This window comes from Pelodiscus sinensis, chromosome 14 (genome assembly GCF_049634645.1).
Source record: "Pelodiscus sinensis isolate JC-2024 chromosome 14, ASM4963464v1, whole genome shotgun sequence".
NCBI classification, from domain to species: domain Eukaryota; kingdom Metazoa; phylum Chordata; order Testudines; family Trionychidae; genus Pelodiscus; species Pelodiscus sinensis.
The window spans coordinates 32,137,991-32,158,697 of NC_134724.1; the positions used below are offsets into that span (position 1 = coordinate 32,137,991).

The following is a 20,707-nucleotide window of genomic DNA, read 5'->3' on the forward strand; positions in this document are numbered from 1 at the left end:
TTTCCAGAAGTGTCCTTCAACCTGGCAAGCAAGCTCCTGCCGGGGCTGGGACATGCTCTGTATGGACAGGGCACAAGCAAAAGACATGGAATCATAGGGGAGCCCCCAGCTTTACACATCCACACTCCACTGGGTCACAAGGAAAGAGTACGGTGGGGTAATCTGGGCTGTTAATCCTTATCCCAGAACTCCATGACCCACAGCCCACAGTCCACCCCCCTCCTTCCATCCCTACTCCCACCTCCATCCTCCACCCTATACCTCATCCCCTGCCTCGATTCCTATACTCACCATCCTCCCCAACCTCTCCCCACCCCACACTGCCTATCCCATCCTTCCCTAACCCCTTCCCCACACTGCCTATCCAAGTCTTCACCCCCTGCCTCCATTCCTACTTCCCCATCCTTCCCTAAACCCTCCCTCTCTGCACCCGCACACTGCCCATCCCCTGTCTCCATTCCTATATCCCCTTCTCACCCCCACAATCAGTGTTCCCTCTAAGCTGCAGGGCAGCACATCTTCACAGATGATTAATCAGCCCTGCCCAGTAAGTCAGCTCCATGCAAGGAGCCCTGAGCCTCTGACTGAGCAAGGCCAATAAATTATAGCTGAGCTGTGGCTGCCTGCAATCCCCCTTACTGCACCCCACATATGTGCCATTCTCCTTCCTTCTTCCCTGTCTACATACACCCTGCCCCCACCCACGAATTCACTGAGCCGCACGCTCAGCTGCAGCCCAGCCTTTCCAATCAGGCTTGTTGAGGTTTGTCTAACCCTGTGTGAAAGGCCTTTGGGGCACCTTTGCTCCATGGCAAACTCAAGGAGTCAAAGGGTAGAGCAGCTACTCTGGAGAGCCAGGGTGCAGCATAACTGCACCACCCCCAAAGGGCCATCTGAGCCAGGTGCCTGGCCCCAATGCTTCAGTGGGTGCACCCCTTCCCGGCAAGGCCAGGATGCAGTGCAGAAAGCAGAGCCCTGCCAGGAGCCAGAGGGGGGAAGCAGGGAGCTGGGGCTCCAGCAGGAAGTCGACAATGCTTTGGGGACAAAGGGGCGGACATGGAGCCCCAGAGGGCGAGGCCTTCTCGAGGGGCCCCAAGGTGCCCCAAAACTCAGTGGGGGCAACCCCCCAAAGGGCTGTGCCTCCACAATATTCACTGGAGCCAGGGAATCTCAGAGGGGAGCTGTCAGTGCAGGAGCCCTGTCCAGCCCCAGTAGACACCATCTGCAGACCCCCAGCCCCAGCTCCTCACTGGCCATGTCCATGCTCTCAATTTCCTGCAGGATTCGCTCATGCTCGGGGGAGGCTCCCCACCATCTTGGATGGGAGAGAACAAGACAGTGGTGCCACCACAGGACGCATTGGAGATGCAGTGTTGCAGCCACTGCCGGGGACTGGACCCCTACACTCCTCACCTTCACCCCAAAAGCTGCAACTCAGGATCCTGCTGGGACAGCCAAGAGGCGCTGCTAGCACCGCAGTGGACTGCTAGGAGAGGTGCGCACCCGGAGATGAAAGGATGTGGGGTCACTGAGAAGTCAGGAACTGGAGGGGAGAGCAGGGATTCAGGGGGAATGAACTGGGCCACAGGAGAACTGGGAAAGGAGAGAGGGGACAGAAAGAGACGCACCAGGGAGGAGGTAGGTCACATGGCTCCCGCCCAGGGGCCACGCAGCTGAGGGCAGAGGCACACAGCGGGATGCAGAGTGATGTGAAAATGTCACTCAGTCATCCTGTAGGAAAAATTTATTTGTACATATACTGATCGCTACACGCACTAACACCCCTCTCACAAGGGACAGGCAACCCTGGTTCTCCCTACAGCCATCAGGGAGAGCCTGTGCTTATTTTGTAAAAATATTGTATTCTTACTTTGCCTTATAACAGTCAGGAATTGGGAAAATAAATTAATAATTAGGATCTTAAGCAATTTGCAATCTAAAGAAACTGTAACAAAGTCTATTGCACATGCATCTGACGAAGTGGGTCTCTGCCCACGAAAGCTTATGCTCCTACACTTCAGTTAGTCTATAAGATGCCACAGGACTCCTCGCCACTTTTATTGGACTGTATCCACACTTTAATCTAAGTGTAATATATTTTATTTTTAAAATGATCAATTTTTTTCTGAGGATTCAAACAATATCCCAACAGAGTCCAATATGGCCACTTAAAATAATCACTTAATCAATTCTGGTCTTTTATTAGAACTAGTTCTGCAGCACTTCAGATTATAAAAATTGCAACAACAGAAACAGGATCAAACTGAAATGAAACAAAGAATTCTAAACATTGTTACTTTGTTTCACCATCTTCCAGACAGTAATGAAATGCCAGAAATATATTACTTCTATAAGGCAAATACAGGGTATTGTAAAAATGAGATTACTCTTTTCAATCCTAATTAATTGGTCAGCCTAAGCATAACATAATTCAGACACACATTAGTGTTAAAAAGTTCCATTTTAACTTAAGTTTTTTATATGGAAAAACCCTGTTAATATTGGTAGGTAAAAATGTTAATGAAACCCCAGCATTGAAACCTGAAAACAGATATATTTATTCAAAATAAATTATATACTCCCAAAATGGGTGATTATGCATTTCAACAAAAAAGGTGGAGAAGATTTGAGGGCTAGAATTCCCAGTGCAAGGGTGAATCATGCAAAGACTTAACCAATTCACCTTCAGAGTGTGACCAGTCTCAGGTCTTCAGTGGAACTACTCACAGTGCATAAAGTTAACCATGAAAATAAACCTTTGCAGGATCAGGGCCCTAATTTGTACTCATGATCTGAATAATATCAGTTTTTGTAACAATACTTTGTATTTCATCTCACATACTTGTTATAAGATTTTAAAATTGTTTCAAGCAATTTGCCAATTAAATTATTGACAATATCAGACACCATATTTGTTTATACACCATTTCCCCCAATAATTGTGAGATTTTAATCATTTGAAAATTAAACCCATGCTTGAAATTACACCCCCCCACACACACACATACACACTTTTAAAACAGGCAAAGACACAGCAAACACGCACTAATACTTCAGTTGTATTTCACTACAGCATACAGTAGATTAATTTAGCAGAGCATTGGCCACTCACACACAATAAACAAAATCACTGAACACTATTGCAGATAGTATTTTGAATTAACTATGTAGACTGACTGCCCAACTGAGTGATTTTTTAAAAAGAAATATAGCCACCTTCAACTCATACCTGTATTATTTTCCAAAGGATTTGTCATAAATCTCTCCTTATCAACATATAAGATCACATAAGATAGTAATCAGGTATCTCCTGCATATTTAGTGCCACAAAACCCCACAAAGATAATGAACCCAAGAGGATCCTCCAAGATCTTCATTACTGTATGGGAGAATACAAGGGAAGAGCAGCTGCCCTCACAGTGCCACTTCTTATACCTGCTCCAAGACCAAGACCCTCCAGAGCAGGGGGGGGCAAATACCGGCACACAGGCTGGATCCAGTCCACCAGGGTTCACCCATAGAGGCCTGCTATATTTACTTGTGCCTCTATAACAGTATGCTTAGGTTGACCAATTAATCATAGACCTGGAAGAGACCTCAGTTCATTAAGTCCAGCCCCCTTCTCTAGGCAGGACCAATCCCAACTAAATCAACCTAGCCAGGGCTTTGTCAAGCCGAGACTTAAACACCTCTAGGGATGGAGACTCCACTACTTCCCTAGGGAACCCATTCCAGTGCTTCACCACCCTCATAGTGAAATAGATTTTCCTAATATCCAACCTGGACCTCTCCCACCACAACTCCTTGTTCTGCCATCTGTCACTACTGAAAACAGCCTCTCTCCATCCTCTTTGGAACCTCCCTTCAGGAAGTTGAAGGCCGCTATCAAATCCTCCCTCACTCTTCGCTTCTGCAGACTAAACAGACGCAACTCCCTCAGCCTCTCCTCATACACAGGGCTCAACAAATGCACTCGCCCATGACGAGTAGATTTTATTGGCTGACGAGTGCAGGGGTGGACTGGGCCAGTGGGAAGTTGTGACAGGCTGGCCAAAGCCCACACTACGGCCAGTGCGGCCCCATCCAATCTGCCGGCTGGGTGGAGGAGTGGAGCGCTGCCAGGAAGGGGGAAGTGCAGTGATTCTCAGCGCCGGGCTCCCTGTGTGCAGCTCTGGTGTGAGGAGGCGGGGCACGAGCTAAAGGGCGGGATGCCAGCAGACACCAGGACGCTGGCGTGACATGGCCCCGCTGATTTTAAAGGGCCGTGGCAGCTCGACTCTGGCCGTGTGGCCCCGGGAGCTGGCTGCAACCCATCCAGGCCCCGCTCCACCGGCTCCAGTCCTGCCATGACCCCAACCCCCTCGACGGTGAAAGACCGCTCCCGGCTGACCACCCGGCTCGCTGCACCTGCCCCGCACGATTTAGTCTCCGCGCCGTCTATTCCCCATGTCGCCCCTGCACCCCTGTACTCCGGACCCTCTGCTCTTCCTCTTCCCTGTGACTCTGGCTCTGTGCCGTCTTTGCACCCTGCTCCCCTCCAATCCCTGCCCCCCAGCTCTGTGCTGCCCATTCCCTGCACTGCCCCTAGACCCCGATCCCTCTGCCCCTCCCGTTCCCCGCATCCCATTTCCCGTGCCTCCACCACACCCCGCACGCTGCGTCCCTCTGGCTCTGTGCCTCCACTGTTCCCTGCACCTCTCTGGCTCTGTGCTGTCCCTGCACCATTTCCCCTGTGGGTCGGGAGCGAGGGGTGCTATTCCATAGAGAGGGGCTGGACAGGCCAGGGAAAAGGCTGCTGTGACCCAGCAGTGAGTGAAAGGGGGAGTTCACTTGAAGCGCCTTTGCTTTTATGGAAAAAAAACAAATGAAAATGCTATTTGCTATTTATAGGGCTAAAATGCTGGGACAAAAATGAAAAACAAAAAAAAAAACCCATTACAAAATGCAAACATGTAAAGAAAAACAAAAAGGGGGGGGGGGCAGCCAAAAATGTTTTGCTTGGGACAGCAAAAAACCTAGAGCTGTCCCTGGGGGAGGTGAAGGGGCTGGGCTGGGCTGGGCTGGGCTGTGGAGGGAGGAGGGGAGGGGAAAAATACAGGGAAGAGGCTTGTGCTGAAGAGGGGAGGTGGTCAGGAGAAGAAGAAGAAAGGGGAAGGCACCAAGGGACAGGGGTGCAGGAGAGACAAATCCCAGGGGGCCAAGTGCAGACAATGAGGTAAAGGGCAGGAGGGGAGGTGTCAGTGGAAGGGGAGACAAGATGGGAGCTAGAGGGGAGAGCAAGAGATGCTGGGAGAAGGCTAGAAAGAAGGCGGGAATGGAGCAAGGCATGTGCAAGGGCACAGGGGCATAAGGGTGGTGAGAATCAGGGAAAAAGAGAGCAAAGGGGGCAGGGGCAATGAGGGAAGGGGGAGGAACCAGGAGGGTGCAGGTGCCAGGGGATTCTGGGGGTGAAGCAGAAGGCCAGACACCTGCAGGGGAGGGACCAGCACCAGAGGAGAGAGGCAGGGCAGGTGTGTAGAGGGAGGTGTTAGGAGAGGGGATGAGGATCAGATCAGAGTAGGGCTACTGGAGGAGTGGGCACAGGGAGGAGAGCAGGTCTCAGGAAGGCTGAGGGCAGTGAGAAGGGCAGGAGCCAGGACAGCAGGGGACAGTGAGGGGTTGGGGGGGCAACATCCACCAGGGGAACTGATGGAGCAAGGGGAGGAGACATGGCAGCAGAGGGAAAAGGTAGAGGTTTATAAGATACTTATTAATAACTTGGGTGATATTTATTAACATATTAGTAATTACTATTCTTATTCTTATTAGGAATTTATGCTATTAAAAAAACACTTGGGGGGGAGGGTGGCGAGTCCTTTTTTTGTCTAGCGAGTAGGGTTTTCCAGTATTTGTCGAGCCCTGCTCATAGGTCATATACTCCACCCCCTAATCATTTTGGTTGCCCTCCACTGGACCCTCTCTAACGCGTCCACATTCTTTTTGTAGTGGGGGGCCCAGAAATGGACACAATACTCCAGATGTGGTCTCACCAGAGCCGAATAAAGGGGAATAATCACATCTCTGGATCTGCTGGCAATGCTCCTCCTAATGCAACCTAATATGCCATTAGCCTTCTTGGCTACAAGGGCACACAGTTGACTCATATCCAGCTTCTCATCCACTGTAATCCCCAGGTCCTTTTCTGCAGATCTTCAGCTCCCTCTGAACTGTGCACCTGCGCGCAACTAATTTTAAATTGGCACTCTTTGCAGAGCAGCTACTCATGGAGCAGCAACACAGGTGAGTAGCTGTGGCGGCGTGGTGAGGTCTGCTAGGTCGGGAGGGCTGAAACAGACAAAGGAGGCTGCACCACACTCCAGCTGTTCGGGCAATTTTCCCTCTGCTTCAGCCCACCTGGAGAGTGGTGCACCCTGGTTGAGCGCCATGGCTAGCTGGCCAGGCAGCCACTCCTCTTTATTCCAGCCCAGCTGCACCATGCTCAGCCCAGGGAGGCTGTGCCTCCATCCAGCTGGGCTGGAGCAAAGAGGAAGGGCTTCCCAATCAGCAGGAGTGCAGCACGGCCTCCCTGGGCTGAGCACAGGGCAGTTGGGCTAGAGCAAAGAGGAGTGGCTGCCCAGCCAGCTGGCCATAGCATTCAGCCCAAGTGCACCCTTCCCTGTGGGAGGGAGGAGTTGGCCCCAGAGGCAGCACACACTAGGGCTTCCCTGCTCCATGACGGCAGCGGGGCATGAAGGAGTCCAGGGAGGAGGTGGGTGCAGGGGACTCCCTGCTCCCTGGCACCCTGTCCCCACCCCAGAACCCTGTCCCCTGCCCCAGCATCCACTAGCATCCTTCCCCAGTACCACGTCCCCTGCTCCAACCAGCACAGATGGAGCCATATTAATGAGGCTTGGGGGGGGGGGGGGGGGGGAGTTGGAGGAGTTTGTTGGCTGTAGTTCTTTTTGTTTTGGGTTTTTTTTGGCATCTCCCTTGTGTGGCCCCCACTGACTTTTCTGTGGATCAGTGACCCCGACCCAAAACAGGTTCCCCGCCCTTCTCATAAATAAAGACAATGCAGAAACTTTTTGTGTTTGACAGTCTTTTATTTAAAAATGAACCCTGGCTAACCCCCCACCCCCCAATTGGAGCCAAGACCCAATCTGGCCGCAGCATTATAACACTCCTGCACCTCCCAGACTCTAGATCTGAGCCAGGGCCGGACTAAGGAGTGGGCAAGCCGGGCAGGTGCTGTGACGTAGTGGGGGTACTTGCTGGGCTGTGGTGACCCCTGCTGTCTGGAGCAAGACCCAGCAGGGAAAACCTCACTATGCAAAGGTGATGCCAAACTTGTTGAACCAGATACCCCCCATGGAGAGGAACAAAGGAAGGTGGAGACTGCCCTGGCTGGGGGGCAGGGCTGGAAGAGGGTGAGTGTAGTTGGTGTCTGGGAGCATGGAGGAGACAGCCTAGGGAAGGGGCTGGAGTTTAGGGGCCCAGTCTCCCCCATCTCAAGGGGGCCTGAGGCATCCTAGCCCAGCTCTGTGACCAGATTACATCTGTGCTGTGCTGTATCCTGGAGAGGCAATAAACTTCCTCTATTCCACCGGCTGGTGCAGTCTGTTTGTGCCATTTCGGGGTGCAGGAGACGGGGAACCCCCAACGCGCCGTCACACTGGTGTCAGAAGTGGGATGCACTGCACCCCGTGGATGGAGCTTCCAGCGGCGAGCGACAAGGCGCTGTAGAAGCAGGAGCCCTGGAGCCAGGCGTGCTGGAGACAGAGCGAAGCGGTTCCTGGGAATCGTGGGGCGCTGCAGCACTAGACTGGTGAGTCTGCACCGAGGGGCCCAGCGGGCAGATGGCCTACGCCCGACTCTTGAAGGCAGAGCTGGTGGGGCTGTGCAGAGAGAGGGGCTTGCCTGTGCAGAAAGCAGCCAAGGCCCAGCTGATTGCCCAGCTGGAAGAGAATGACCAGCCACAGGGCCAGGAACTTGTCCCCAGGGGAAGCAGCCAGACCCCCCCCCCCCCCGAGAGTGTGTCAGGCTCAGAGAGGGGGAGGAGCGCTGGAACCCACTGGAGAGATGAGACAGCGTCTCCCGGGAGGCCTGCAAGCCGTAGCCCATCTAGGGCAGGGACCAGCCCAGCGGAGCTGCGGCGGCTGGAGATCCAGCTGCGGATAAAGGAATTGCAAGCAGAGGACCGAGAGAAGGAGCGCCAAGATCGAGAAAGGGACCGCCAGGACCGAGAGAGGCAGCGACAGCATGAGTTGGCCATGGCAGAGCGGAGACCCAGCGGGGCACCAGCTGCGCCAAGTGCGGATGGGCCCCAGGGTCCCAGGACTGCCAGACGCTTGGAGAGGCTCGTGGTGGCCCAATTGAAAGACATGGGCGACAGACGGGTTCCTCAGTGCCTTTGAGAGGGCCTGTGGACTGCAGCGTGTCCCTCCAGCTGACTGGCTGCAGGAGCTCATCCCCGCACTGAACCAGGAGGCGGCCGGAGTGCTCAGTCAGCTGGAGGACCTACAGCCAGGGGATTACAACCGAGTCAAGAAGGCCCTGCTGCACAAGTTCGGGCTGACCCCCGAGATGTACAGGAAGAGGTTCCGAGGGGTGCAGAAAGGGCCACGGGAGACCTATGTGGACCTGGACTCCCACCTGGCGCAATACTGCCGCAAGTGGGTGTCTGGAGTCAGAGCCCAGACCCCAGAGGAGCTACTCCAGCTGGTCATGATGGAGCAGTTCTATGAAGCGTGCCCACCCAAACTGAGGCTGTGGCTCAAGGACCGGAGACCAGAGAACCCCCAGGAGGCCGGGAGACTGGCGGATGAGTTCACAGAGAGCCGGTCCGGGTGTGAACGGGAGTCCCGGAGAGAAAGAGAATCGCGCAGAGACCGGTTCTCGGCTGAGCAACGGAGAGAGACACCGCCGAAGCGAGCCCCAGGGACCATGACCAGTCATCGATACCCCAGAAAACCAGCCAGGGCCCGGGCAGAGCCGACCCAAATGGGCCCACAGAACCTAACTTGCCATCGCTGTGGGCAACGAGGCCACAAGAGGGCTCAATGCACCAGGCACAAGAACAGGTCCCAGGACCTGGGACTTTCCAGGGATAACTGGCTGGGGCGGGAGGAAGGGCAGGCTGCCCCAGAGGCAGGGGCTGGCAGGCAAACCTCCGCTCGGGGAGGGGGGAAGGATGCTCAGTGCCCCTCCCATGGGAGGTCTGACACTCGGGAGACAGATTTATCTGTGCACCGGGTGGGGACAGGGCGGCCCCTGCGAAGGGACTGCCTCATACCCCTGGAGGTGGATGGCAGGAAGGTGACGGGTTTCTGGGACACGGGGGCAGAGGTGACACTGGCCCGACCCGACATAGTGGCCCCAGACCGTATGCTACCCGACACTCAGCTGACACTGAGGGGCATAGGCGGCACCCCCTTTAAGATACCCGTAGCCAGGGTGCATCTGAAATGGGAGGCCAAGGAGGGCTCCAAGGAAGTGGGGGTGCACCCGCACTTGCCCACCGACGTGCTGATGGGGAGTGACCTAGAGGAGTGGCCAGACGGACCCCACAGGACGCTGGTCACCACCCGTAGCCAGAGCAAGCGAGGGGCTGGCGGCCCGGAACTCGAGGTTCCCCAACAGGGGGCCCAGGGCCCCGTCCCAGCAGACCTAGAGTTGGACCTAGGCAGTGGGGGGAGCCACGGCCCTATCCCAGCCCCAGCCGCTGAATTCCAGGTGGAGGTGCGGGCGGATCCCTCCCTGCAGTCCCTGAGGGACCGGGCTGACCTGGGTGCAGCTCAACCCCTAGGAGGAGATTGCCAGGAGAAGTTCTGGTGGGAGACGGGATTTCTGTACCGGGAATGGCTTTCCCCCGGGACGGTAGGGAAGTGGGGGCTTCAGCGGCAGCTGGTGGTTCCCCAAAGGTATCGCCGCAAGCTGCTACACCTGGCCCATGACATCCCGTTCTCGGGACACCAGGGGATCCGGCGCACACGGCTGAGGCTGCTCCAAAACTTCTACTAGCCGGGGATGTTTGCAGCTGTACAGCGGTACTGCCGGTCCTGCGACTCCTGCCAACGAGTGGGGAAGGCCCAAGACAGGAGGAAAGCTGCACTGAGACCCCTGCCCATCATAGAGGAGCCTTTCCAGAAGGTGGCGATGGATATTGTGGGGCCCTTCAACAGAGCGACCCGGACAGGGAAGAAATACATCCTGGTGGTGGTGGATTTTGCCACCCGCTACCCCGAGGCCGTGGCCCTGCCCTCTATCGAGGCAGACATGGTGGCAGATGCCCTGCTGACCATTTTCAGCAGGGTGGGGTTTCCCCAGGAGGTTCTCACGGACCAGGGATCCAACTTCATGTCGGCCCTGCTCCGGTGCTTGTGGGAGAAGAGTGGGGTGCAACACACCTGGGCCTCGGCGTATCACCCCCAGACCAACGGGGTGGTGGAGAGGTTCAATGGGACTCTGAAACAGATGCTACGGACCTTTATGCACAAACACCCGCAGGACTGGGACAAGTATCTACCCCACCTGCTGTTTGCATACAGGGAAGTGCCCCAGGAGTCCACGGGGTTCTCGCCGTTCAAGCTGTTATATGGGAGGCGAGTGAGGGGCCCCCTGGACTTACTGAAAGACGAGTGGGCGGGGAAGGTCTCCCCAGAGGGTGAGCCAGTCGTGGAATACGTCCTGACATTCCGGGAAAGACTTGCCGAGCTCATGGGCCTGGCCAGAGAGAACCTGAGCAGGGCCCAGAGGAAGCAGAAGGTCTGGTACGACCGCAACGCACGGGCCCGCGCCTACGCTACCGGGGACCAGGTGATGGTCCTGATCCCCGTGCAGAAGAACAAGCTGCAAGCCACCTGGGACGGCCCCTTCAAGGTGGTTAAGCAGCTGAACGAGGTGAACTACGTGGTGGAGCTGACGGGCCGGACGCGCGGCCAGCGGGTGTATCATGTTAACATGATGAAGCCGTACTGGGACAGGGAGAACTTGGTGCTGGCCGTGTGTAAGCCCTGGGAGGAGCAGGGGGAGGATCCCCTGGCGGGCCTGTTCCCTGGGACCGGAGAGGACTCTTCGCTGGAGTCAATTTCCCTCTCGGATCAGCTCACCCCGGCCCAGCAGGCCGAGATCCGAGAGGTGCTGCGCTCCCGCCAGCAGCTGTTCTCCGACAAGCCTGGTCTCACCAACCTGGCTGTCCACCGGGTGCAGACGGGCACTCACCCCCCAGTGCGCTGCTCCCCTTTCAGAGTCACGGGGAAGACAGCCCAGGACCTGGAGAGAGAGGTCCAGGACATGTTGGCCCTGGGGGTGATCCAGCCGTCCTCCAGCCCCTGGGCCTCGCCCGTGGTGCTGGTCCCGAAGAAGGACGGGTCGATCCGGTTCTGCGTGGACTACCGGAAGCTCGACACCATCACGGTGTCCGACGCCTACCCAATGCCAAGGCCCGACGAGCTCCTGGACAAGCTGGGGGGAGCTCGCTACCTCACCACCCTGGACCTCACCAAGGGCTACTGGCAGGTGCCGCTAGACCAGGAAGCCAGATTGAAATCGGCTTTCATCACGCCGCTGGGGCTCTTTGAGTTCCTAGTCCTGCCCTTCGGCCTCAAAGGGGTGCCGGCCACCTTCCAGTGCCTGGTGGACCAGCTGCTGCGGGGAATGGAGAACTGTGCCCTAGCGTACATAGATGACATCTGCATCTTCAGCCAGTCCTGGGAGGAACACGTGGCCCAGGTCAGCCAGGTACTGGATCGGCTGAGGGAGGCTGGGCTGACCGTAAAGGCTGGGAAGTGCAAGGTTGGAATGGCCAAAGTGTCCTACCTGGGCCATAAGGTGGGAAGCGGCTGCTTGAAGCCAGAGCCGGCCAAAGTGGGAGCCATCCGAGACTGGCCTGTGCCTCAGACCAAGAAGCAGGTCCAGGCCTTCATTGGGATGGCGGGGTACTACCGGAGGTTTGTGCCCAACTTCAGCTCCATCGCTGCCCCGATCACAGAGCTGTGCAGGAAGGAGAGACCAGACAGGGTGGTCTGGACAGAGCAGTGCCAGAAGGCTCTCTGTGCACTGAAGGAAGCCCTGGCCAAGGCGCCAGTGTTGGTAAACCCGGACTTTGACAAGCCCTTTATCATGTTTACGGACGCCTCGGACACCGGGCTGGGGGCGGTGCTGATGCAGGCGGACGAGAAAGGGGAACGTCACCCCATCGTGTACCTGAACAGGAAGCTGTTGCCCCGGGAGCGGAGCTACGCGACCGTAGAGAGGGAATGCCTGGCCATGGTGTGGGCCCTGTAAAAGCTGCAGCCATACCTGTTTGGCCGGCATTTCACGGTGTTCACCGACCACTGCCCCCTGACCTGGCTGCACCAGATGAAGGGGACCAACGCCAAGCTGCTGCGGTGGAGCCTGCTCCTACAGGACTACGACATGGAAGTGATCCACGTCAAGGGGAGCGCCAACATCATCGCCGATGCGCTGTCCCGTGGCGAGGGGCCCGAACTTCCCTAGGTCACGAGCGGAGTGACCCTGCTCAGTTCGCTCTCGGAGGGGGGAGAACTGTGACGTAGTGGGGGTACTTGCTGGGCTGTGGTGACCCCTGCTGTCTGGAGCAAGACCCAGCAGGGAAAACCTCACTATGCAAAGGTGATGCCAAACTTGTTGAACCAGATACCCCCCATGGAGAGGAACAAAGGAAGGTGGAGGCTGCCCTGGCTGGGGGGCAGGGCTGGAAGAGGGTGAGTGTAGTTGGTGTCTGGGAGCATGGAGGAGACAGCCTAGGGAAGGGGCTGGAGTTTAGGGGCCCAGTCTCCCCCATCTCAAGGGGGCCTGAGGCATCCTAGCCCAGCTCTGTGACCAGATTACATCTGTGCTGTGCTGTATCCTGGAGAGGCAATAAACTTCCTCTATTCCACCAGCTGGTGCAGTCTGTTTGTGCCATTTCGGGGTGCAGGAGACGGGGGACTCCCAACGCACCGTCACAGGTGCCCAGGGCGCCAACCGATGGGGGGCGCCTGATGGCGGCTGTAAGGGGCACATGGTGCCCCTTATAGCTGCCATCAGACACCGCGCACCCAGCTGCAGTGGCCGCCCAGGGCGGGAGCTGCGTTAACCCCCGCAGTGCCCTTCCCCCCGCGACCGTGGGGCCCTGCAGAGTAAGGCACGGCCCGCCCAGGTGGCATGCCAGCAGCCGTGGCCAGGCAGTGCATACTCCATGCGCCCGGAGGCAGGCCCGCACACCCCGGGGAAGGCTCACACATGCGCCATGAACCCAGAGGCAGGCCTGCACACTTCGGAGGCAGGCTCGCACATGCGACATGAACCCAGAGGTTGGCCCGCACTCCCCAGGACGGGGGGTAAGACACAGGTTCAACAATGCACCCTGGGGGCGGGCCTGCGCATGCACCGTGCACCCGGGGTGGCGCCGCCTACCCGGGGCGCCAAAAAGGGCCAGCCCTGATCTGAGCCTATCATACACTGGAACCCCTTGCCCTGAGCCACTCACATACCCAAACCCAAATTCCTGCACCCTCACATCCACAAGCCCGTGGCTTGCTTAGTACCCCAATACTCCCCAGCATGGTGCCCCCTCCCTGAGCCAGCATCCCCTTCTCCACTTCCTCCTTCATCCAAATTTCCTCCCAGAGCTTGCATCTCTCACCTCTTCCCATACCCAAATCCCTCATTCCTACCCCAGAGCCCACATATCCCGTCTCAACTCAGTGAGGGTACAGCTAGACTGCAGGAGTTTTTCCAGGATTCCGGAGATATCCCGGAAAAACTCTTCCACATCCAGGGATGCATTTGTTCTTCTGTTTTTATAGTGGAAGAGCAAACATACTTTCGGTAACCCTTATATTCCTCATTTCACGAGGAATAAGGGAGCTTCCAAAAGAAGGGGTTTTTCTGACAATTGGTTCAGTCTAGACAGGCCAAATGTTGGGAAAACCTCTTCCTATAGAAGAATCAGGAAAAAAAGTGGCAGTGTAGAGTGTTCAAGGGCTGGGGATTGCAAGGGAATGAGGAGGAGAATAGAGAGGGTGGGGCCTTGGGTGAAGGATGGGGCAGAAGATCTTCACTTGTTCTGAGATTTAAAAAGTGATCTTGGGTGTAAAAAAGTTGGAGACCACTGATGTAGATGGTATCAAGAGTCTTCCTGGGCACAGACCAATTCCACAAGCCAAATACACAGAGAAGGGTTGGAACTTAACTTCATTCACAAGTTTAATTCTCATGCAAATGGTATGAGCCAGGATATCAGATGGGGATGGCTCACACATTATCTTCCACATCTTAATGAACAAACAATGAAGGAGCTAATGGTTCTTGCTGTGGATGATAATGTGAGAGCCATCATCACATCCTTGGTGAAAGACCTCTGAACTTCTTAGAAAAAAGAAATACTAGACATACAGAAAAATTAAATTCTACCATCTTTCATCCAAGATCTCAAATATCTTTACAAATGGTAAGATATAAGGGTTGAGTCCAAAATAGGGATGTTTAATAGTGGTTAGCAAGGTAATCAAATAGTCGTATTAAACAGAACATTATCGTCTCGAATGCTTTTGGGAATTGGCTTTTTCCCGGATTTTTTTTTTTTTTTTTTTTGACACACAAAAAGATGAGGCAAATGTGTTTTACTAGCAATGGAGAATCCAGGATTTTAATACAGAAAGTCACAAATATTTGCAAATTCCTTCTGACTATCCACATGACCTCAAAACTTCATTGAAATCAATTGGGTACAACTCCATTGCAATCAACGGAGTCACATCTACTTGCAACAGTAGTGAATTTGGTTTTTACATACATTTAGTTTCAAAATGTAGAACAAACAGATTACACATTATTCCTATAAAAAAAGCCACTGGAGCTTCCTCTGAAGTAAACAAGTTGAAAGTCCAGGTTCCTTGGCATTGCTCTGTGTTCTGATTTACAAAGCCACTTATACCATATATTTAAATATGATTCTCATGTCAGCTGATACCACAGCAGGATTCTTCAATTAAAATTCTCCTCCCCTTCTCTTTGTTGCATAGGATAAATATTCTAAAATTATGGGTGTCTCCTTATCCTTCATTCTTTACAAATGCTTACTGTTTAAAAAATTGCAGGGAAGAGAGTCTTGATCACAACACTGCCATTACTTTAAAGCAGTGTTTCCCAATTGGTGCTCTGTGTAACCCCGGGGTTCCGCGAAGCAAAAGGGTTCCGCGAAAATGCGGCATTGCCCCGCCTTCTCTTAAAGAGACAGTATTTTGCAGGTTTTCTTCATCAACCAATTATTTTAAGCTGAAAAGGGTTCTGTGGCCAAATAAAATTGGGAAACACTGCTTTAAAGACTAACAAGATGGTTTATTAGGTGATGAGCTTTTGTGGGCCAGACCCACTTCCTCAGATCAAATAGTGGAAGAAAATTGGCATGACCATATATACCAAAGGATACAATCAAAAAAAGGAACACATGAAAAGGACAAATCAAGTGCAAGAAGATGGACATCGTACCCAAAGGACTGAAAGTGAACAATCCATTAAGAAAATTTGATTTGTCCTTTTCATGTGTGTTCATTTTTTTGATTGTATCCTTTGGTATATATGGTGATGCCAATTTTCTTCCACTATTTGATCTGAGGAAGTGGGTCTGGCCCACGAAAGCTCATCACCTACTAAACCATTTTGTTAGTCTTTAAAGTGCTACATAATCCTGTTTTTTTGTTTCAGCTAGACCAGACTAACACGGCTACATTTCTATCTTACAAACTCAAGAATGAGGGAGCAAATGTTGACAAACGCGGAGTCTGGCCTTGTATTTCCCATTTTGGGAAACTTGGAACTTTAAATTGATCATAATAAAGGATTATTATTTATTCTACAATAGTACCCCAAAACAAGCAAGCAGCTGTACAGACATACAGGAAAAGATCATCCTTGTCCCCCCCAAAAAAATCTTTAATGTAAGAATTTGTCAGGATGACAATTTGTATCTTCTAAAAACAGTGAAACTTACCTCACAGTCTGTTGACAGACCTACTAAACCACTGTTACTGACAAGGCACATTTATTGTATTAATACTTTGCATTTCCATACCACTTGAAGTTCTGAAAGGATTTTACAAATAAAATTTCTCACCATTTTACTAAAAGGGGTACTTAGGTAGGTGGAATATAAATGACTTGCTGAATGTCCTTCCAAATATAGAATAATAAATTAATGACAATATGCAGGAAGACTCCTTCACCTAGCCACCCACCAAGTAACCTGGAGCATTCTCTTAGGTTTAAAGCTCAGCAACATACAAGCCTGAACACAGAGTATGACGTAACAAAGTAAATAGCTTGCTATGACCCAACATATAAAAGTGATCTGATCCCAACATATAAAAGTGATCTGCCCATTTTACCACCACAAGTCCAGTTAACCCCTCCCCCCTTGACACACACAAGTTTTTATATACTCTCAGAAGGTCCAGACACCAAAACTAAGTCTTTTACAGCTGCAGTAAATGTATTTTCATTTGTCATTGTGCTACACAGTTTTAAAATCATTTAAAATGCAAGTTCTGGATTTCTGCTTGCAGTAAATGCAGACCAGGACAACTTTTTTGTCTTTTGCTATTAGATGAATGCTTTATCATTTGAGGAGCCATTATTTAAATTGAGATAATCAATCTATGGAGATGTATTTTTCAAGAGCCATGGGTGTCCAGACTCTTACATAATGCAGTACAAATTAGACCAAATAACCCTCTTTCTCTGCCTCTTCCCCTCACTGGTGCTTAAATTATGTCAAAAAAGCTACCAGTAATCAACTGGTCTCCACGTCCCCAGGGGCAGGCTCAGACGCTTCGATGGCAGCAGGCAGGTTTAGGCTAGACAGTAGGGACAGTTTTCTAAGCACACGGAGAGCGGGACCCCGGGACAGGCTGCCAGCCCCCGCACTGGGGGGTTTGGCAACAGGTCGGACAGCACCCGGCAGAGCCCGGGGTGCGCTGGATTCACTTGGGCCCGGGCCAGCGCAGGAGGCGGGCTGAGCGCCCGAGTCCCGCCCGCCACCGCAGCGCAGGCTGTGACTGGGACCCCGGGCCAGAGCGCACCGCCCCGGGAGCGAGCTGCGGCCCAGTGCGCGGTGCTGCCGGCACAGCCCTCCCCAAGCCGTGCGCGCGGCCCCCGGAAAAGGCTCCACGGGGGGGCGGCTCCCCCGCCCGGCGCTGAGGGAGCGGGCCTCGAGCGGCGCGCCGCACTCACCGCCCGCCTCAGGCGCCGAGCGCCGAGCGCCTGCAACATGATGGCAGCTCCCTCTGCGCGCGCTCACCTCCAGCCAACGACACCCGAGACCTCAATCTCGCGAGAGTTCTGCGGGACGACACGCTAGACATTCTGCCTGCTCCCATTGGCCAGCGCGCTCAGCCAATCAGGAAGTGACGGGGGTTTCTTGGGCCGGTTGCCAGGCTGCGTGATGTCATTCGCGGTCGAGCCCTGCTGGCGCTCGCGCTGCTGCGAGGGGCGGTGGCCCCGATGGCGCGCGGCGCAGCGCTCCAAGCCGGGAGCGCAGGGCCAGCTGGCAAAACTTGGCTTTGAGCACCAATCACGGGCCCGCCTGGGGAAGAGTTTGATTCTACCGCGGCCAGAACGGGCACGTCTGCCTGCGGGCAGCTCGCAGACCTGTCCTATGCCAGGGAGGCGCGGCTCTCAACGAGGACGGGCTACTCCACAGTTTGAGACTCCTTCCACAGTAGGGCGACTTAGCAACTCCAGCTCCGCATCAGTGTCCTGATAAAGGCCAGATCTTACAGCAAAACAAATATCCCGCTGATTTCAGCTTTGCACACTTCAAAAAAATAGAATTTAAAGTTTGGGTGGGGACAAACTTCCATTCACGATAGATGTAAACTTCATGAAATTGGGTGTTTGTATTACAGAAGCTAACTATAAATACTAATGTCTTTGATCTTAAGATCTTAGTTTTACATTCTTAAAACACACATTTCCACTGTTGCTAACAGGCTGTGTCTAGACTGGCCAGTTTTTCCGCAAAAGCAGCTGATTTTGCGGAAAAACTTGCCAGTCTAGACAGCCTCAGTGTTCTTGCGGAAATGCTATGCTGCTCCCGTTCGGGCAAAAGCCCTCTTGTGCAAATCATTTGCGCAAGACGGCCAGTGTAGACAGCACAGTACTGTTTTGTGCAAAAAAGCCCCGATGGCTAAAATGGCGATCGGGGCTTTTTCCCACAAAAGCGCATTGATTTTGCGGAAAAATTTGCCAGCTGTCTACACTGGCCGTTTGAATTTCCGCAAGAACACTGACGATCTCATGTAAGATCGTCGGTGTTCTTGCTGAAATACTGTGCTGCTCCCGTTCGGGCAAAAGCCCTCTTGCGCAAATCATTTGCGCAAGAGGGCCAGTGTAAACAGCACAGTACTGTTTTCCGCAAAAAAAGCCCCAATCGCGAAAATTTGCGGAAAAGCATCCTGCCAATCTAGACGTGCTTTTCCGAAAATGCTTTTAACGGAAAACTTTTCTGTTAAAAGCATTTTCGGAAAATCATGCCAGTGTAGACGTAGCCTTAGGGTACTCAAGAGAAGTCTAGGAGGTATGTCAGCTCAGCTGAAATTTGGAAAAAACTGAATTTTTGTTTTAAGTTTTACAGCACTTTATTATTTTTGTACTTTTTGCTTCCAAAAATTTCATCGCCATCCCAGCTATGATTAAGTTATTTAAACAAATGTGTTGCAATGGTAGAAACAAATCTTTGTGTCTGAAAACTGTAGGTACTGGGGGTACTTTTTTTTTAAAGGGGGTACTTATAATTTTTGTAAAGGGGTACTTTATAAAAAAAAGTTGAGAAACACTGGTCTAGACTATTCCCCTTTCCCCCTCTCTTCCCCCCCCCCCCCCCGCCACCCTGAGTAAAAATACAACAAAGAGCTTGTGGCTCCAGCCTGTCACTACTGCATTGCCTGGCAGCCACCTGGGGTTGCTGCAGCCATTTGAAAGGTTCATGGCTCCAGCCCTTGCAGGGTAGCTCCACCATTGGGAGTTGTTGGGATCCTGCTGCCTGAGCCACTACCTGGAAATTCAGTGGCATGGACAACAGGATATACAGCCAGATGCAGTCTACAGGATGGATCAAATTGTTAGCAGGACTGGATCCAGCCCCGAGGCTGCATCTTGCCCAGCCTTGCTTTATAGACTGGGCTAAGAAGCCAAGAATGGAAAAATTAGAACGGATTCATCCAGCAACAGGACAAGAATATACTGTTTAAATGGCTGCGTCTAGATTGGCAAGTTTTTTCACAAAAGCAAGCGCTGTTGCGCAAAAACTTGCCACCTGTCTACACTGGCCGCTTAATTTTGCACAAAAGCACTGAAGATCTACTGTCCGAAATCAGTGCTTCTTGCGAAAATGCTTTGATGTTCCTGTTCTGGAAAAAGCCCTTTTCCGGAAATGCTTTTGCGCAAAAGGGCCAGTGTAGACAGGCAGCTAAGATGTTTAGCGCAAAAGCAGGGTAAACAAAAAAAACCCCTAGGCGCTCTCTGAGGCTCCGTAGCCAGGCTCAGCTTCCCGGACTTCCTGGTAATGCGAGCCGTCTTAAAGCAGACACAGGCTGCTGGGGTCACCAGGCAGGACCCTTATTCGGACCTCAGGGCTGAGGTCTGCCACGTGGCCCCTGCGTCCTCAACAGCCACCCCGCAGCAGGATGGCAGCTCCGGGGGCACCAGCCACCCGCACCCCCAGTGCAGGAGGCCCCCGGGGCCACAAACGACGGGCCCCATCCTGGTCGTCGGGGGAGCTGGACACCCTGCTCGACCTGTAGCAGGAGGAGGAGGGCCTCCATGAGACACGCTCACGGCGCCGGAACACCAACATCTTTGCCCGTGTGACCCAGGCACTCGCCCAGCAGGGCCATCCAGCTCGGACCCTCGAACAACTCCGGGCTAAAGTGAAGGAGCTGCGCCAGGGCTATGTGCGGGCCAGCGAGGTCCAGGGGGCAGGAGCAGACACCTGCCCCCATTACGACCGGTTCCATGCCATCCTGGGCCAGCCAGCCCCGCAAGCCCCAGCCAGCCCCGCAAGCCCTGCCAGCCCCTGCAAGCCCCGGCAAGCGTGCACTGCCCCGTCACCAGGACCACCAAGGTGGGGGAAGGAGGCGACAGCAGTGCGTCGGAGGATGAGGCCAGCACTGCCACCCAGCAGGCCCCCTCCAGCAGCCCCGGCGTCTCCCGCACATCCTCGGAGGCTGGGGAAGGATCCACCGGTGAGTGTTGCACTTTGCACTCACAAGGGCGGGGGACAGGGGGAGAGCCAGGCATCCAGAGGGGGGAGGGGGAGAGCACGTCACTCAGGCCATGTGAGCTGCACACTGTGTAGCATTAGGCAGGAAGCAGCACGTGCAACCACGTGCAGCCTGGTGACCGAGCGGCATGTGACCGCAGCAGGCAGCTGCAGGGCACGCCTGGGACCGTGCTGCTCACACACATGCGGCGGGACCAGGGGGAAGGGTGGATGCCAGCTGGAACCAGCCAGGGCCGCAGGGACTCAGCCCAGAGTCCGCACCTCCACAAGGTTGCAGCATGGAGAACGGCACACTGTCCCATGCCTGGCTGTGAGGCACAGCCAGCTGCTCCTGGGAAAACCGCAGCGTCACAGCCCTGTGAACGTGGCCCCCACCGAGCCCCTCGCCTACTCCCGGTGCCTTGGCTGGTTCCCTGAGGGAAGTCCTCACTGCGGCCACACATG

At 53.9% G+C, this 20,707-nt stretch overlaps 1 protein-coding gene across 4 annotated transcripts in view; it reads right to left on the reverse strand.

The window, feature by feature from the left end:
* The window catches only part of ETFA (electron transfer flavoprotein subunit alpha), a 77,691-nt gene extending 60,333 nt beyond the window's left edge, over positions 1-17,358 (reverse strand). For all 4 annotated transcript variants that reach the window (XM_075897362.1, XM_075897360.1, XM_075897361.1 and 1 more), the window contains exon 1: positions 17,215-17,358. In XM_075897362.1, coding sequence (XP_075753477.1) covers positions 17,215-17,253 — 39 coding nt within the window. In that variant the 5' untranslated portion in view covers positions 17,254-17,358. The remainder of the gene's footprint in view (positions 1-17,214) is intronic.
* Positions 17,359-20,707: the final 3,349 nt, after the last annotated feature.